This window comes from Calypte anna, chromosome 4 (genome assembly GCF_003957555.1).
Source record: "Calypte anna isolate BGI_N300 chromosome 4, bCalAnn1_v1.p, whole genome shotgun sequence".
In the NCBI taxonomy this organism is placed as follows: Eukaryota; Metazoa; Chordata; class Aves; order Apodiformes; family Trochilidae; genus Calypte; species Calypte anna.
This window is the reverse complement of record NC_044247.1, coordinates 11587242-11604581: the sequence shown is the minus strand read 5'-3', so window position 1 is coordinate 11604581 and position 17340 is coordinate 11587242. Positions and strand designations below refer to the sequence as shown.

The window sequence follows — 17340 nt, the reverse complement described above, 5'->3', positions numbered from 1 at the left end:
ATCATGCCAGGCATGCCAAGGCCCTGGACCCACAGAGCTCAGAGCATGGCAGGGACCAGGAGGTGACATCTGCATCCTCTGCATCCCAACCTGCATCCCCTGGGCAGTGTCCAGGTCTCACACCCTCAGCTTCTCTCTACACCTCCTGGTGCCCTCCCAGGAAGCCAACAGAGCCCATTCTGCTGTCCCCTGCTCACAGCACCCTCCTGAACTTCCAGTCCCAGCCCTGGGGATACCATCCTCAGGCTGTGAGGGATGGAGAGAGCCTGGAACAGGGAAATCCTGTGTTAGGTCACACAGCTGAAGGTTAAAGACATTTCTCTGGGGGTCAGGGGGGACTGGAAGCAGGGGAGGGGAGAATGGCAGAGTACAGTGGGGAAAAAGTTTCTGGATGCTCTACAAGCTGATATAAAAGAAACTTGCCCAGCCTAATTCCTGCACATTAAGCTCATTTGCAGAAAGCCCCACACACACCCCTGAAATGCCAAAATAATGTCCTGAGACAGAAGATTGCCTTGGTACCTGCCTCAGGACCTTTCCTCTTTCCACATAACATCCTGCTCTCCTTGGGAACACAGGCATTTTTCTGGAGTCTCTGGGAGAAGATACTTGAAGAAAGTCTTTTGTGGAGAGAAAAGGGCTTCAGAAAAAAGAAAACCAACAAAAAAACAACTGCATAACCCGAGGGCATTGGAGATGTCCTTCTCTCTCCTCGGAAACCACTTTTCAATCAGAAAAACAAACAAGCCAGTAACAAAACAGCCTCCATGAGCCACAAGATAAATGAATAAATAAAATGAAATTATCAGAAACTATCAGAGGAGGGCATTACCAACAGAGATGGCAGCATATTCCCTGGAAGATCCGTGGTGGGGAACCTTTCAGAGCACAAACAACCAAAACCAGAACAGACAGCCTTGAGCTGATGCTTTGTAAAAAAAGCTTAATTGCAATCAGATTGAGGAGCTGCCAAAATCTTAGCAACAATGGGCTGGTAGAGAAGCAGGAGCTAAGTGGTGGTTCCAGAGGAATAATACTGCTTTGATTTGCATCACACTGCCCGACTGTGCTGCAGAAAAGCCCAGGGCCTGGCAAGATTAGCTGGTTAATACTCTTTAATACTCTTTAACTAACCCAGGACTAACCCAGGAGAGAAGCACAGGGTGAAGGGGTTGGGGCCTCCTCACCTGGTGGGGCATAGGTCCTGCTTGAAACATTCTGCTTTTGGGTTTAAGATACTCAAAGTGATGATTGAAGGGGTGTAGCTGCCCTCCAGTGGGTGGGGGAACCTGGGGGAATTGAGATTTCTTCTGAAAAACACAGAAAAAAGGGGGAGGGAGGGCCAAGGCAATGGCTTGGTGAAGTTGGGCAATGCAGGGCTGTGCCAGACAATGTCTCCTCTTCCCCCCAAAGCTCCCAGCCTCCTCCTTTGATAAAACTCTCCTAAATCTGTGTGTCCAAAGACTCAGCTGCAAGTTCTGAGTAACAGCAACGCTGCCTTCACACCGTGCTGGGCATTGCCCGTGGCTGTGCCACAGGACTCCTCCTTTCCAGCTGAGGATTTCTCTGCTTTTCCATCCCTCAGCCCATGTGGGCTTTCACCACTTCCCTGGGGAATCTCCACCAAAGCCCTAATAGTCCTCATTGTTGGAAAACGTTTCCTGATATTCAGCTGCTTCTTCCTTCTATTCATGCACAGCAGAATTCCGAGCTCCTGCCTGGTTGCGCCTTCGATTGTTTTTGGTGCTCCAAGGCTCCTTCCAAACTTGGATTTTTTGCCATTCCCTGGCTTCTCCTGTCCTTTGGGTTTGTTTCGTTGAAACTTACTATTTCAGAGTTCTCTGAGGTGCTGTCCCTGCTCCTGCCTGGGGGAGTTGGCCAGCATCAGCCCACATCCTCTGTTCTTCTCCCCTTGCTTCTTTAATACTGTCTCCTCCTGGCATTGCAGCTCCTCATCCTTCCCAGTTCCCTTGCTGGAACTTGGGTTCCTCCAGTGACACTCCAGCATTTCCCAATGCCCTATTCTGGCCTGACCCCAGCCACCCCACAGCCTCAGTCCAGGGAAGCTGCACTTGGGTGCTGAACCTCCTGATGACCCCAGGTCCATCCCACCACCCAAACAGGGTCATCCCTGCTTAAAACCCCTGCGACAGGAGCCATGGGTTGGCTGTCACTGGGATTCAAACCAAGCATAAACCAACTCTGTTTCACCCCCATTTGAAGTGAAGTGATTGCTGGGAGTAGTTCCTGAAGGGTGAAAGCTTGGGAGAAATTTGGGTTTGCAAAACTGGAATTTGTGGGGAAAAGGACTGATGAGTGGGGAGGCTGCAAAACGAATCCCTTCTCCATTGGCAAGAAAAATTAAACACCCTAAAACTGCTGAGACACATTTGGAAGAACCCAATGGCTGCAAAACAAGACAAGCAAAGGGGGAGGAGTGCCTTGAGGCACCCAGAGAGAACAGTTCTAGCTTACTGATGATGTTGTGTAGCAAAGAAAAGCAAAGGCTTAGGAAAAAATGCATGGTTTGGATGAATTCTCAGGTTCAGGCAGGTGGTATCACCAGAGGTTTCGATTTGCCCAACAGTTCCAAAGTTTTGTTTTCTTTCTTACACAATTTGCTTTCTACTTCTTATTCAATGCAACACATCTCAGCAGCTCAGAATCAAACGAGTTTGCTTTAACTGCATTTAATAAAGGCCCCAAGCCCCATGAAGATGCTAATAGTCACTGCTGGATAGGTCTAAAGATGAGAGAAAATTGGTGAAGCCAACCCTGGACTGTCCCTGTGTTTGAGCAATCTGTGCTTGCTGGGCAATTGTCAGCACTGGGAGCAGAGGGGACTTTTTGGACACTCAATCATTCCACTGGCACGAGCAGCACTTTCCCCCACCCCCAAAAAGCTTCAGTTTGACTAAACATTTGGAGAAGAAATATCATGTCATTTATTACCAATCAGTCCTGGTGGGTAGTAAAAGTAATGGAACTTTAAGTGCTGGTAAATGAACTGGGGTTTTCAAATGAAGCCTTCTTGAAATCGTAAGGGTGCTGATCCAAAAGGGCCCTCATTTTATTTTTGTTTTTTTCTCTACAACATTTAAAATGATTTAAAATGGTCTTTCTAAATGTATATTGAAAAAAGAACCAACCAAGCAGGATGAGGCTTTGCTTTCCATTTGATTTTTTTTTTTAATGGTTTTGTTACAAAAACTCTTCCAATTTCAAATGGAAGCACTGACAACCCATTAAAGCATTAGTAAACACAGCAGCATTAGTGAGCATTCTGAAGAGCCCTGCTACATCTGCTCAGGAATTTTCCTCCCAAACCTTTTCCAGCACAGACTGAGGCTTCTGTAAAGTCACTTCCCCCCTTCCCAAGGGAAACATCACCATTACTGTTTTTCCTTTACCTTTCCTAGGGAACACTGAAATGAAATACTTCATTCTAAGACAACGGAACCTGTTGGTTCCATCATCCAAATGGTTCTTTGGGGGTCACCCAGCCATGACCCCGATTCCACTGGAGCTGCTGCTGCAAGGTGGGAGCTGCGGTCCTACAGATGCTGCTTTAAAAGCCCTCAGGAAGCTGTGTGCCTCCTGGGATGAGTAAATGGTACAGGACATCACATGGAATTATTGCAGCCAGCCACAATTTCTAAATAAAACCAGGTTTGTGAGCACAGAGGGTTAGGGTTGGCTATTTTGGCAGCTTGGGGTTTACCTTAAACCCATCTGCTGACATGAAGCCTCTCCTGGATGGTCCATTTGGACCACTGCAGCTTGTTCAGACTTTTCCCTGTGGGAAAGAGGGCTCCATGGGGCCCCACAACATCTGATATAGGCTGCTGTACCAGGATGAGCTAAAGCCATGCAATATTTAGCTCCCAAATGAACTCTGCTGCTGTAGGAAGGCAAAAGGAAGGAAACAAACCTTGCCAATGAACAGAAGAGGAAAGCTGATGCCTCTGTCATATATATACAAGTGGCCTTTAAAATGTAATTTTGATTTGGTTTCTGCTCTCAGGCTCCTTTTGAGCTCTCCTAAGTGCCCTGAAGTTGGAATCTTGGCACAGTAAAGCCCTGACTGAGAATCATCAGCAGAAGAATTAAGCACTAATACCTGGAAATGCAATACATTAGTCTGCTGGGCAAAATCCATCCTTAAATTCAGATATTCCTGCCTGCTTGAAATCACTGGAAAGCTCACATATGCCATCCCTCCACTGACACAACCAAACCCCCCCCCCAGAAGTACCAGAGCAGCAGAAAATCCCAGTGCTATGAACAGAGATTAAAATTCCTGCTGAAACACATTATGCCTTCTCAGCAGCCCTGCTTTCCAACAAGATAAGAGTCCACTCTCCCTTGTTTTCCAAAATAACTTGAGATTATTGATATACTGCCAATGTTTTAACAAGGAGAGCTCACTGAATCCCACCCTGTCCCAAGCCTAAACTGAACACCATGGGATCAGGGTGGGGACAGCAAGGGAGTTGTGCAGAGAGCAGGGATGAGGAGCTGAGGAGGCTGCTCATTGTTTTCCCATTTCAAAGAAAACACTTGCCTGTAACTGTAACCAAGAAAAGAGGCAGCCACCTCCTTTTTTTCATGTTTAGCAAATAAAGGGCACTTTGTTGGAAATATTTGTACTTGATCTCTTTAAAAAACAATCCGCAGAGTACCTTCATAGCACAACATTTGGCCTATTTAAACTGGTGTGGAGAAGGATAATGGTGTAATGCTTATTGCTTTGAGAAATGGGCCTTGGAGGGGAGCACCAATATATTGCTCTGGGGACATTTTCTTTCTCCTTAATAACACAACCTTTTTAAATACCATAGGGGAAAAAGTGGAGATTGTTTTGGGTTTTTTTTAATAACCTCTAGAGGCTGGAGAATAGCATCATGGGTCAATTTATATGTTCTATTTGTCTAGTTTTGGCTATAGCTAGCAGAAGCAGTTGCTCTTTTTTAAACAAAAACCCCAAAGTAACAGGTGAGTGGATAACCTGCTCACTATAGATGCTTTTGAATGCATTGGCAGCCTTGGATGGATATGAATTTGGAAGCACTGTGATGGTTCAGAAGGATGAACTCCATAAGGAGCAAAAGTATCATCCCAGTCTCCTGCTGGTTAGAGGTTACATTAAAAGGAGGAGTTCCTGGGAGTTCACAACAACTGAAGATGTTTGTCAGGAGTGTTTAATTAAACCAATAACTCCAGAGAGAAAGCAAACATCCCAGATAGGTACAGCTGCCTGGTTAAATTCCAACAGCTTTAAATCTGGCCCAGTTGCCACATTCTGGCTAAATACCCTAAGAAGCACAGAGATTTTGTTTCATTTCTAAGATTTATGCTGTGTTTAATCTTCAAGGAGTAGTAAATCTCCACTCTAAAAGGGTTTGCCCAGGGACTGGCAGTTTTGAAAACCAAGACACCAAATGTTCATCTGCAGAGGGTTCCAGTCTGCTTGGTCTGTGTCACTGCACCCAGCTTCAAACCAGCCCAGTCCCACTTCTTTCCCTAAAAAAGGGCGATTTTTCACATGCAGACGTGGTGCTTAATGGGTCCCTGCTGAGAGCACTCCCACACTCGCATAAGAATGGGCCCTGGGGTGCCAGAAAAGCCCTGGAATTGTACCGGAGGGATCGGGATTTCCATGCAGCCTGCCTGAAACCCCCCAACCCACACAAGCCAGGAAGGGACAGAATTGGTTTTGATATTGGAGTGTTCCGGTGGTACTGGTAGATTCTGCATTTTGAGCTTTCTCCCAACCCACATACTACCCAGCTTGTCTCCTAAAATTAATAATAATAATTAAAAAAAAAAAAAAAAAAAAAAAAAAAAAAAAAAAAAAAGAAGCAAAGTGCAAAGGAGCTTTGACCATTGGGAGAAGGAAACAACTGCACCTTCAGCATTTTCCATCTAAACCCACTCTCTTGGTGTTTTGTTTTGCTTGTGTTTTTTTTAGTTTTTTGAGGGGTTTTATGTCTTATAAAACAGTCAGCCCTCCGAGGATGAGGTTTTGCAGCCCGGAGCTGGGCTGTTACATGAGATGTTCAGGAAGTTATTGGCGTGGAGTGGATAAAAGGCTGGAGCAGCTGCGTGTGCTGCAGAAGCGAGGCAGAGAGAGCTGCATCAGGCACCGACCCCAGGAATAACATTAATTCCAGCTCCACAATGAGTTGTTTCCCGGCCTCGGTTGCCTGTGGGAACGGCCAAGAAGAGCGGAGGAAAAGGAGAGACAAACACAATGCGTGCGAGACACGTTAGGTGGGAGGCTGGGCTTTAAAAGCAGACTCAGGATTCCAAACCTATGGAACTGGAGAGGGGTGGAAAAAAAAGGAAAAAAAGAAGAAAAAAAAAAAGAAATAAAGGGGCACCAGCTGCTCCGCAGCATCATTCCTGCTGTTAGAAGAATCTCTTCCCCAGCTGAAGGGCTGAAATTAAAGGTAAGAGATAAAAAAAAAAAAAAAAAAAAAAAAAAAAAAGGCTTTTAGGTAGTGGCTCTGCTGGAAAGAGGATTTCAAGGAAAACGCAGCCGCGCTTCCCTGGAGCATTTGTAATCGTGTTCCTAAACGTTTGAAAGCCTCCAGGTTTCCCAGCGGGAATCCCGGGCTTTCAGAGCAAACTGCTGGGGGACAAAAGTCCAGGCTGTCCTCCTCAGCTCCTCGGGAAAGATTTAAAACCCATCAACCAACCTAAAAACCAACCCCTTTCTCAAACCCTTTCGAAAGTTCTTTTACTTTTATAACCAGCTTCGCTTTGCAGCTTTCCACTCTTACCCAATCCTTCTCTCCACCTCCTCCTCACTTTTTTTTTTTTCTTCCCTTTCTAATTGGAAGGCAAAACAATTCCAGCCGCCCAAAGGAAAATCCCAGATTTAAACCAGCATTCCCCCCCCGTGCTCGTTACCATTCCCGGACAAGCTCTCTCTGGCTGTGTCCGCCAGCTAATTGCTCAGGAAATCCGCGGTCCCCATTGTCGAGTTGTCCCTTAAGCTGCTAAATTCTGCCCCGGGCTCTGCCTGCCCCGGGCGATGCTCTGGAAGGGAATAGAGCCCCAGCAGAGGGACCCAGCAGAGACCCCGGCGCTGGGCGGGCTCAGGCACTGATCATCCCTCCCTGCCCAATGGAAAACGCTTCCTAAGGAGCCCCCCGAAGTCTTCCCTCTCTTCTTTCGTCCCGTTTCACCCCCCCCACAAGACACGATGGCCGCAGCCTTCAGCATCTCGGGTTCCTCCGCGAACAAAGGGAAGAGAACAACTTCCAGGAGCTTCCAAGGTTGAAAAGATGAAGGGGTGAAGTTTTCCCAAGTGGAGGAGGCACATTTTTTGTTGTTGTTGTTTGGTTTGTTTTCCCGGGATTCTCTTTCCTGGCACACACAAAACGGATCCATGGGGGCTGTCAGGGAGGAGGAACAGAGCTGAAACCCACCCCGCGGGCAGGAGCTCAGCCCTCTGCAGCGGTGAGTTTCTATTTCCTCCCTTTCTAACTCAACAGAAAAGCATCCAGATTGCATGTCAGCTCCGGAAAAAAAAAGAAAAAAAGATAATTGTAATGCTTACCGAACTCTGAAAGCTCAGAAAAATCTGTAGGATAAAACCAGACGCGGATGGGCTGGAGCAAGGGGGGGATTTCAGTGTTTCAATGGGGATTTGTAAATGTTTTTTCCCTCCAGGCAGATCTCATTCCTCTTACTTGAGCTCTGCCAGGGCTGGGCAGGGAAAGGGAAATGGTTCTGCTTAAAGATGAGCGCTGAGTTTTTCGAAAATCGTTACCCTGGGAGTTGTGTTCCTGCAAATCCTTGTGATTTCTGTTGTAATCCTCATTTACTCACCCAGGATGACAAGTTAAGGACTTTTCTGTCACTGTTATTGCAGCTTTGTGAGAAATCTCTCCTGGCTGGGGCTTTTTATTTGTTTGGTTTTCTACTTCAAGTGAGTATCACAAAGACACTCTGGTATAAACTTAAGAAAGGGTTGTATAGAAATGTGGCATAAACTTAGACTTCCAGCTTACAGTGATAGGTGCCTTCACCTTCATGTAATGTGAGACCTGGTGCCTACAAACGAGGTTAAAAAGTTTTAAAAAATTAAATTTAAATTTTATACTGCAAAACTTTTTAAAAGAATTTAAAATATTATCACTTTGGCTTTCATTTCTGGCTAAAATCTCCTCCTTATAAGATCAGTGGCAATATTCCATGAGAGAAAAATTCTAATACAGTTCTAAGCAGATAGAAAAAATGGTGTCAGGAGTAAAATGATGAGTATACTTAATCTAAAGGTGCAGCTGTTTGAAAGAAATGGGATTTAATACAGTATAAACCTATTGTAGAAGAATTTGCAAGAAGACCTCGAGTTTGTTTTTTTGGGGTTTTTTTTCCCCCAATGTTACTCCTTAATCTTTGAGAGGAGACAATTGGGTGGTTTTTGTGTTGCTCCCCTGCCCGAACAGAACAGTAAAACCCAGAGGATGGGAAGTGCAAAGTTCACAGGTCAATGATAAGGATATTCCTTCCTCAGAGCACTTCTCCATCTTTCTTTTCCTTCCTAGCATTCTGAATGCCAAAATAAACCAGGCAGGAAACAAACCTTGCTGCTTTAGGGGGTTCAAAGCCTCCATTTTTTACAAAGTCCTGAAAACTATGATGGGGGGGAGAGGGGAGGAAGGAGCAGGCTGAGGCTACATTTCACTTTAATCCTTTGAGACTAAAAATGAGACTCTTCTTTAGCTGGGGTTAGGTCAATTGATAAAAATCAGTGTCTCTCAGATTCTGGAGAAAAACAGAACTAATGCTCGAACTCATGCAGCTACCCAGGCACTGTCATTCCCAGTACTGTTACAAGAGAAAAAAAAAAATTAATGAGAAAACCTGGCAGGGCAGGGATGGGAACATGGACGGTGCCAGAGAGGGATGAGCTCCCAGCTGGAAGATGGTTGTTGCCCTTCTCCAGCTGGTGACTGGAGCCCAAGAGCAGGGATTAAGGTGATTTTACCCAAACCCTCATCCAGCTCCCGGGCAAAAGGCTGCTCTGTCAAAGGGTGTGTTACTTCTGGAAGAGGTGGTGAGAGCAGATTGCTCCCTGGGGAGAGCAGGACATGGCAAAAGAATTTGGGATTTTTATCCTGGCCTTGGCACTTCCAGCCACATGTGTTTATGGTGCAGCTGTGCGGGCTGCAGCTGACTCTGGTTAAAGCATTTCTGAGCACCAGGCTCTGTTTACCCATGTCTGAGTGTTCCTGGCCAGGTCTGCACAGAACCTACACAGGTTCCAAGCCTGAAGGCTCTGCCAGTGCCTCCGGGATCCCAAATGAGACACCTGTGAGCTGTCCTGTCCACAGGCTGGGAGGGCTGGGGATGGCTCCTGGAGCACACATCCAGCCTCAAACAGGTCTTTCCAGGTCAAGTGTGTGTGTGCAGAGACTCACTCTGCTCCTTCACACATTGCTCCTCCTCCTCCCTAAATAAGGATCCGATTTAGTCTGGGGGAAAGGGAGCCACCACCTTTCACAAGAGGCAAATTCTCTCCTTGAAAAGAGGAGCTCTTTATTCAGGAGAGCAGACAGTGGCTCTGCAAGGCTTCCTCCAACGCAGCAGCATCTCCAGTCAGACCCATCAAAGGGGGGAGAGAGCCACAGGCTGCTTGGAAGCCAAACTGGCCTCAGCTGACCCCAGCTGCAAGGCAAGTTCCCTGAATTATTTGTAAAGGTTTGGGTTTGTACAGGGAAGAAAAGGCTCTTTATCTTGGCAAGTGAAATTGAGGGACATTCATCAGCCCCCAAACACCAAGAGAAAGGTGCATGCTGGACACTGAGCAGTTTGCTTTCTCTGTGCAAACCATGATGTCCCTGTATTTTGAGTTCCTTGCAGATAGCCCCAACAGAAGCTGTTACTTTCATCTGATAATATTCCCATTTAAATTTCCTGAGCCTGCAGATAACACACCATCTCTCACCCCAGCATGAATTTGTTTGGACGGGATAAATGACAATTACCCTATTTAGCAATAAAAAAGCATCCCTTACATGATGCCAACCTGGCATTCCTCCTATCTTCTTCTTAGAAACCTTCTTTCTAAGCAGCTTCACTACAGACATATCACTGGCTGGCTAAGATTTTTACATTTTTCCTGTGTGAAGTAATCTCTTGTTTCTTCTAACACATTAGTGCAAATTTACCCTCTGTAGCTCTCCCTGGAAACAGCATAGCTGGGTCTGGGCACTCTCACACATCCTTTCATTCCACACCACCAAACACTTTTCAAGACCTTCGTGTTGTCCCCAGAGGGGAGGGAGATGACATGAAAACCCCAGTCAGGCCTCCAAATCAGCAAAAAATGTCCTGCCAAGTGGGCACCAAGGAGAACAAGGGGGTTGGAGGCTTCATCCCAGCAGCTCCAGGAGAGGATTCTGCATCTCCAGCAGAGGCCATGGGAGCCAAGGCTGAGGATACCCCCCCAGCCCATGCTGCTGGCAGAGGAGAGTTCTCAAACCTTCCCCCAGAACAGAACAACTGGAGAGGACAAAGCCCCATTTGATCAAATCCTTGCAGCAAAGAGATGCAGGGCACAGATCCTTCAAGGTCCTGAGCACCAGAGCAAGCTATGGATTGCCTTCTGCTCCTCTGGAGAACCAGGCTCAGCATCTTCAAATAAATCAGGGCAATCTGGAACTGTTAGCAAATAAACTGAGTCCTGTTGTTGGGTTCTCCAGCCTTCAGGGAAACAGGACTTTCCTTATTTATTTTTTTTTTCCTTAACCATTCTTGTAAATAAATAGGGCTACATCAAAGACACAGCTACCTCCCTCACCAGTGTCTCCTGCTCAGTGAAAAGAACCTGTAAATCTTCAAGGATTGGTTCAAACAGTGCAACTCCGCTTTTCATCGATCTCCTTTGCACCTCTATCTTATCAGGCTCAATATTCAATCTAGCAACGCTGTTATAAAACATTTTCCTCTCAGTGAGAGACTAGGGGGTCAAAAAACAAAGAAAAAAAGCAGCATTCCTACAGTCCTCTATCATCAGATTGAGGTTCCCTTACAAGCAAAACCGAAGTCCCTCTCACAAGAGTAAAATAATGCAAATTTCCCTGGGAAGTTTGGGGTGAATTCCTTCATTTCTGGGCCCTGGACCAGGCAGCAAAGGATGGGGAAAGCCAAAGCACATCAAGGGTTAAAGGGGTGATGTAAATGGAGAGAGACATTCTCAGTGCAAACAAAAAGAGAGTCATGCCCTGAGGATCAGTGTCTGAGGATGGGGTAAGGCAGTTCACTATTCTCTTCTGAAGGAAACATTTTAATTAGCTCAATACAAAACAGATAGAGCACAGAGAAGTCACCCTGAGCAGGAAATGCTTTGTAAGTCTCAAAGGACAGTTCGGAGACAACGGCGGTGCTGACCAATTAAAAATAAATAAATAAATAAATAAAGAGAAAATGGGGGGGAAAAAAAAAGAGAGTGCCTTTAGGATTAGGTCTGATAGGCTCAGGTTTCCGCTTCCCCCCTCCATTCTGGAGAAGAAATAAATTGGGGTCCTGCTGCCTTCCAGGCAACACGAAGTATCTGTCGAACCTGGAGGTTTTGGGAGGTTCCTGGAGAACCAGCTCCAGGCCAGGCAGGCAGGGAAGGAGCTGCCGGAGAGCTCCCACCCCAGCCCGGCTGCTCCCCGGGATCACTCCCGGTGGCTGCGCGAAGGGAAATGCCCCACGGGCTTTTTTTTCTTCCACGAAAGACGATTTGAAAAGCAGCCAGGGAAAGCTGACAGGATGAAATGGCTGCGAGTAACTCAGCATTTATTTCACCTTCCCCCCAGGTGTGGGAGATGTCCCTACACCCAGCGTTGATGGGTACTGAGCATCTTTGCACAATAAGTGTCAAAGCCATGAATAAGAACCTTCCTGCCTCTCTTTTATGCTAATCAGCAGAAAACGTCCCCCCTTTTGCCCAGCATCCAGGCTAAGCATTCCCTCTGATAAAACCTAGGGAAGAATGGCTCTTTGAAGCGACAGAAACCTTTGCTGGACTTCAAAGTCACACTTCTGCCTCCTCCTTTCCTACTGTTCTCCAACACATCACTTGGGATTAGTAAATGAAAGAGATTAAAGCATTTCTACTTTCCATCGCTCCCTGGAGTCAATGGTGCTTTGTCTAAAGGCAACTGCCTCGTTTCCCACTGTTTATCCCACCCTTCCTCCTGCTCCCAGGGCACCCAGGAAGCAACTTAGGCGAAGGTTACTGTGAAACCACAGGAAGGGCTGGGGAGGATGGAGAGCTCCCAGAAATTCAGTTTAAAAGCCAACCTCGGTGTCCCAAGCCATCTCCTATCCCCAGCCACTCCCAGGACCAGAGGTCAGGTCCTGCCCATGGCAGGTCCAGTGATCCCCAAGCCCTGGGAAAACCCAGGGAGCACCATGGAGCAAAGCAGTTACTGCCCTGTCAGCCTTGGGAAAGGAAAAGCCAGCTACCAGGTTTCTCCTAAACTGGAGGTTTGTTCTTATAACTTCAAGACCATTAACAGAAAGAAGTTTTCTGCAACCAACTATAACAATAAAGTCAGCAGAGATCCTATTGCAGAACTGAGGTGTTGCCAGAGTGGTGAAGGAGCAGGGAGCTGGGGGGTGAGATGGTTTTGTTGTGTTTCCCATCACTGCTTTGCTTGCTTTGAATTCACATTGTGGGGGTTTCAAGTGAAGGGGTGCAAGGCTGTTGAAATGATGGTTTGGTGGTGTTACAATTCCTCATTAGCACTGCCATAGACTTGTCAGAAATGGTTGCTTCTGCTGGTGGAAAAAACTTCTGGTTTCTATCTATGAAGTCCCTGCTCAAACAGTTGGATGAACACCTCACCTTCCTGGTCTGGAAGGATCCAAGTCCTAGAGATTTATGCAGAATTCTCATCTCTGCAAAACTCTTCTCTGAGCCTTCTGCACAGTTCAAGTGGAGTGAAGGAAATGAAACCCAAGAAATTGAAGCCATGGTGGAGTTTGTATTTGTAAAGCTGTAACCCCGAGCTCAGTGCTGGGAGTCAGTCACTCATCACACACTCCTTGTACCAACCAGGTAACAGGGAAGTGGAAAACCCTCTAACAAATGGAGTTCTCTGGCAAGAGAAGACAAAGTACATGCTGTGCCCAAGGAAAATATTTATTTCTGGGGGTCAATACCATTATCAAAACCCAGCAAGTACTGACGGAACCTTGAGACAGTTCTAGACAAAACCAAGCAAAGCCCCAGGAAAACCCCCCACCTTTTGACCCATTAATTAAATTAAACCATTAATTAAACCCATTTAATTAAATTAACTACATTTTGACCCATTAAGATAATTAATTAATCCCCACCAACAAAACCCCACCTTTTGACCCATTAATTTTTGGCTTCTGTAGCAATAAAACCTTTGCCTGACAAGACAGAGATGACGTGATTGATAATCTAGAGAGAGTGAGTAATTATCTAGTGATAATCTAGAGAGAGATCCTTCAGATTGGGAAGGATGTGTCAGACCTCACAAGAAAAGGCTTTCAGAGTCAAGCAATCTGAACGACTGCACACAGGATGTTCTGCATATTCAGTACATATTCAGCCTGATAAAGTTACATCCAGTTTGCACTTCAGATGAGAAAAAAACCCACAAGCATGAAGATGCAAAAATGTCAGCCCCAAACTTTTTCCTTTTTCTGGCCTCACTCAATTTGATGGACTGGTGGAGAACGGGACATGTGTGTGGCAGAAAGAGTGGGATTAATGGAATGACAGAAGCTGATTTTAAAGCATGCTTTTTACCTCCAATACTTTTCCATACTAAGAAATGCTGGATCTGAACAAAGCTGCAAGCTGGCTGTTGGGAAGAGTTCTTAGGGTGTCAGAAGGAGGAAATGAAAGGAATGTAAACAGAACACTTGTGCACTGTAGGAATTAATCTGTAGAGGGTTTCCTTTATTCCCAGGACACAGAAGAGGGGGAATATCTCTACAATAACAGGGGAAATGGGAGCAAACCCTCCCAGCTACTCTGTGAACCCCATTTCTGAATTCTGAGAGTACCAGAGTTATGTGATGAAGCAACAACTGCTGGATTTTCCCTTGTACCACTGTGAGAGAGAAAATTCTCAAGTATTACCACATGAAATAGGCTGCATGTTGCATTACAGGACCTATCTGACTCCAGCCAGATGCATCCCTCCCCTCAGGCACTGCCCCCATTTTAGATACAGAATATGAAGTTTTGGCATGCCAGAAATATAGAACACTAAAGGTGCTTTCTTTATATTATATATATTGTATTTTCTATAACTATATTTATGTATAATTATGTAATATATAGTATTATAAAGTATTCTATCATTTTTATATAAAGAAAACTAAATCTACAGCCTCATGCTGCAGAATTCAAAGCCCCTGCCTGAGTTTCAAAGTAACTTGACAGCTTGTTCAAACACCAGGGTGTTAGATAGGTAAACAACACAGGCCTAGAATATTTTAAAGACCAAAACTTAGGTGGAAAATTGCTGGGCATGCTGCATTTGATAAGGCCAAGGCCTTTCCCCTCAGCCATCCAACTTCACTCCACATTTCCAAGATGTAACAACTGCCTTGCCCACCTTCCAACACACAAATCCTCACAAGCCTTAAGAACAATACTTGGAATAACAATAAGGACACTGAGACCCTTCAGAAAGGCCCAGTTTCCAACAAATAGCACACTTCCTTCAACTCTGCTTTTTTCCAGATCTTGCTGAACTGGGACAAATTCTTCAGAGGGTAGTTTGAGATTTCTCAGATTTCAGGTTCTGAGCCCTGACAAAAGAATAGAAATGAAATGAAATGAAGCTGTTAGGACAGATCAGAGGAGTCCTTCTTGCAAACCATTTTGCATTGGCAAAAAGAGACCTTTGGAAAATGTTACCATTTTTACAGAAATTAAGGGAAAAAATAGCAAAAGAGGCAAGCATAGCTTTGAAAAATATTTCTGAAATACAGCATTTCAGTTTTCATTTTGAAAACCATGTCCAAGGCTGCTCCTATTTTCAAGGATTAAAAAAAGCAAAGCAGTGTTTGGTCAACATAAAGTTTGGGGTTGTTTTAGCCCTTTTTGCATCAAGAGGTTGAAAACCCACTGAACTTTCATTTCTGGGCAGTTCAAATCAAACACTAAAACTTCCAACTTCTTTCTCCTCCCATCACAAGTGTAAGTGAGCAATGCAGACTGATTCTATACCTGACAGTATCAAGGGTCCATGATTTAATTTCTTTCCAAACACACTGGGCCAATATCAACACAAATATTAAAGAAAAACCTTTCCAAGCAGAAAGTTGGAATTAGTGATCATTCTGCTTCCAACAGGGGGATAAAGAAGGTGATGGGGGAAGGAGAGGAAAGGCTGAGCACAGCATCTGCTGCCTTCAACTTTGAAAAAACCCCAGTAAGAGTAGAACTGGTCTTTGTGAACTTCTTACTGGTCTTGTTTGCACTTCAATTCATTTGGAAAGGGAGGAGTATGTGTTGCACAGCTGCTTCAGGTGATAGTAGGCTGCAAGACTGATGGCTTCTGTTTCTCTCTCCTTTAGGATGAAAGGAGTGGAGAAGGAGACGTGGTAGCAAGGTGTCCAGCAAGCTCCCTGAGATGTGTTTCTCCGGGAAGAGAAGCGGTCGCCGCCTTCTTTTATGGCTGTCCCTGCAGTAGGCTTTGAAGCTCTTCAGAAACACATCACAAACTTGGCATGGGAAACCACAGCAACAATCATACCTGTTTGACAGATGATTCCTTCAAGTATAACTTGTACGGAGCCGTGTACAGCGTGGTCTTCATCCTTGGTTTGATTACAAACTGTGCCTCCCTCTTCGTTTTCTGCTTCCGGATGAAAATGCGAAGCGAAACGGCCATTTTCATGACCAACCTGGCTGTTTCGGATCTGCTTTTTGTCTTCACTTTGCCTTTCAAAATTTTTTATAACTTCAACAGGCACTGGCCTTTCGGAGACAGCCTGTGCAAGATTTCTGGCACAGCATTTCTCACCAACATCTACGGGAGCATGCTCTTCCTCACCTGCATCAGCGTCGATCGCTTCCTCGCCATCGTTTATCCCTTCCGGTCTCGCACCATCAGGACCAGGAGAAATTCTGCCATAGTCTGTGCTGGGGTTTGGATCCTGGTCCTCAGCGGGGGAATTTCAGCTTCGTTGTTCTCCACAACCAACGTTTCCAACACCAGCACGACCTGCTTTGAAGGTTTTTCCAAACGGATCTGGAAAACCTACCTGTCTAAGATCACTATATTTATTGAGGTGGTCGGGTTCATCATTCCTTTGCTACTCAACCTTACTTGCTCTTCCTTAGTTCTCAGGACTCTGAGGAAACCCGCCACCTTGTCTCAGATTGGCACAAACAAAGAGAGAGTATTGAAAATGATCATTGTGCACGTGGCCATTTTCGTCGTGTGCTTCGTGCCTTACAACTCCATCCTCTTCCTCTACGCCCTGGTGCGGTCCCAAGCGATAGCAAACTGCTCCCTGGAGAGGTTTGCAAGGACAATGTACCCCATCACGTTGTGCATTGCAACCATGAACTGCTGCTTCGACCCTTTCATCTACTACTTTACATCAGAAACCTTCCAGAAGTCTTTCAACATCAAAACCCAGATAAAAATGGATTCTCTTTTCAAGACTGAGACACCTCTGACAAAAACTGCACTACCAGCAGCACAGGATGAGATAAGTGACCAGGCTATAACAAATGGGGGAGACCCAACATCTGAATCCCATTTCTAGGGAGGTGTTTACACACGGAGCTATCCCTCCCTTAACTTGTGATTAACACCAGGTGTGAAGTGGCTGTGTCAGAATTGGTGCCCTCACGCGTGGTGTTAGTGAAGAGAAATTGCTGGGGGAACTCTGCACAGGTAGAGAAATCCTTGTACTGAAATAGTCCCATCAAAAGCAACAGGAAAACAAGAAATATAAAAATTCTGATGGATCCCCCTTTGGGGAATATGGATATGTGACAACATATGCACCAAGTAAGGAGGGAAAAGAAGAGATTTTTTCTCAGAAATGCCAACATTTGCCATTCTTTTCCCCCAGCAGCTGACACAGGACCAGTTGGGATCTAGAAAAGCTAATTTTCTTAGAGATACATGCCAATAACATTTCATGCCTTCTGGAGATGCATCATCATATGTTAACTCAATAACTTCACACAATATGTATGTTGCTTAAAAAGGCATAATAAAAGCTTCTGACTTTTCCGTGTTTCACTGCAAAGAGTGTAAGTCCTGGTTTTACTAGATACAGGCATGCTGAATTTAATGTCTGGAGGGGCCTGAAGTGTGAATATTT

At 45.4% G+C, this 17340-nt stretch overlaps 1 protein-coding gene across 2 annotated transcripts; it reads left to right on the top strand.

Annotated features, from left to right (window-relative positions):
* Window positions 1–6141: 6141 nt before the first annotated feature.
* Window positions 6142–17255, top strand: LPAR4 (lysophosphatidic acid receptor 4). Of its 2 annotated transcripts, none has more exons than XM_030448898.1 (2): window positions 6142–6452; window positions 15574–17255. In XM_030448898.1, exon 2 carries the CDS (start codon window positions 15727–15729, stop codon window positions 16771–16773), a length of 1047 nt encoding a protein of 348 aa, XP_030304758.1. In that variant the 5' UTR covers window positions 6142–6452; window positions 15574–15726; the 3' UTR covers window positions 16774–17255. The 2 variants fall into 2 exon arrangements, with proteins under 2 accessions (XP_030304758.1, XP_030304757.1); XM_030448897.1 differs by lacking the exon at window positions 6142–6452 and adding an exon at window positions 6864–7467.
* Window positions 17256–17340: the final 85 nt, after the last annotated feature.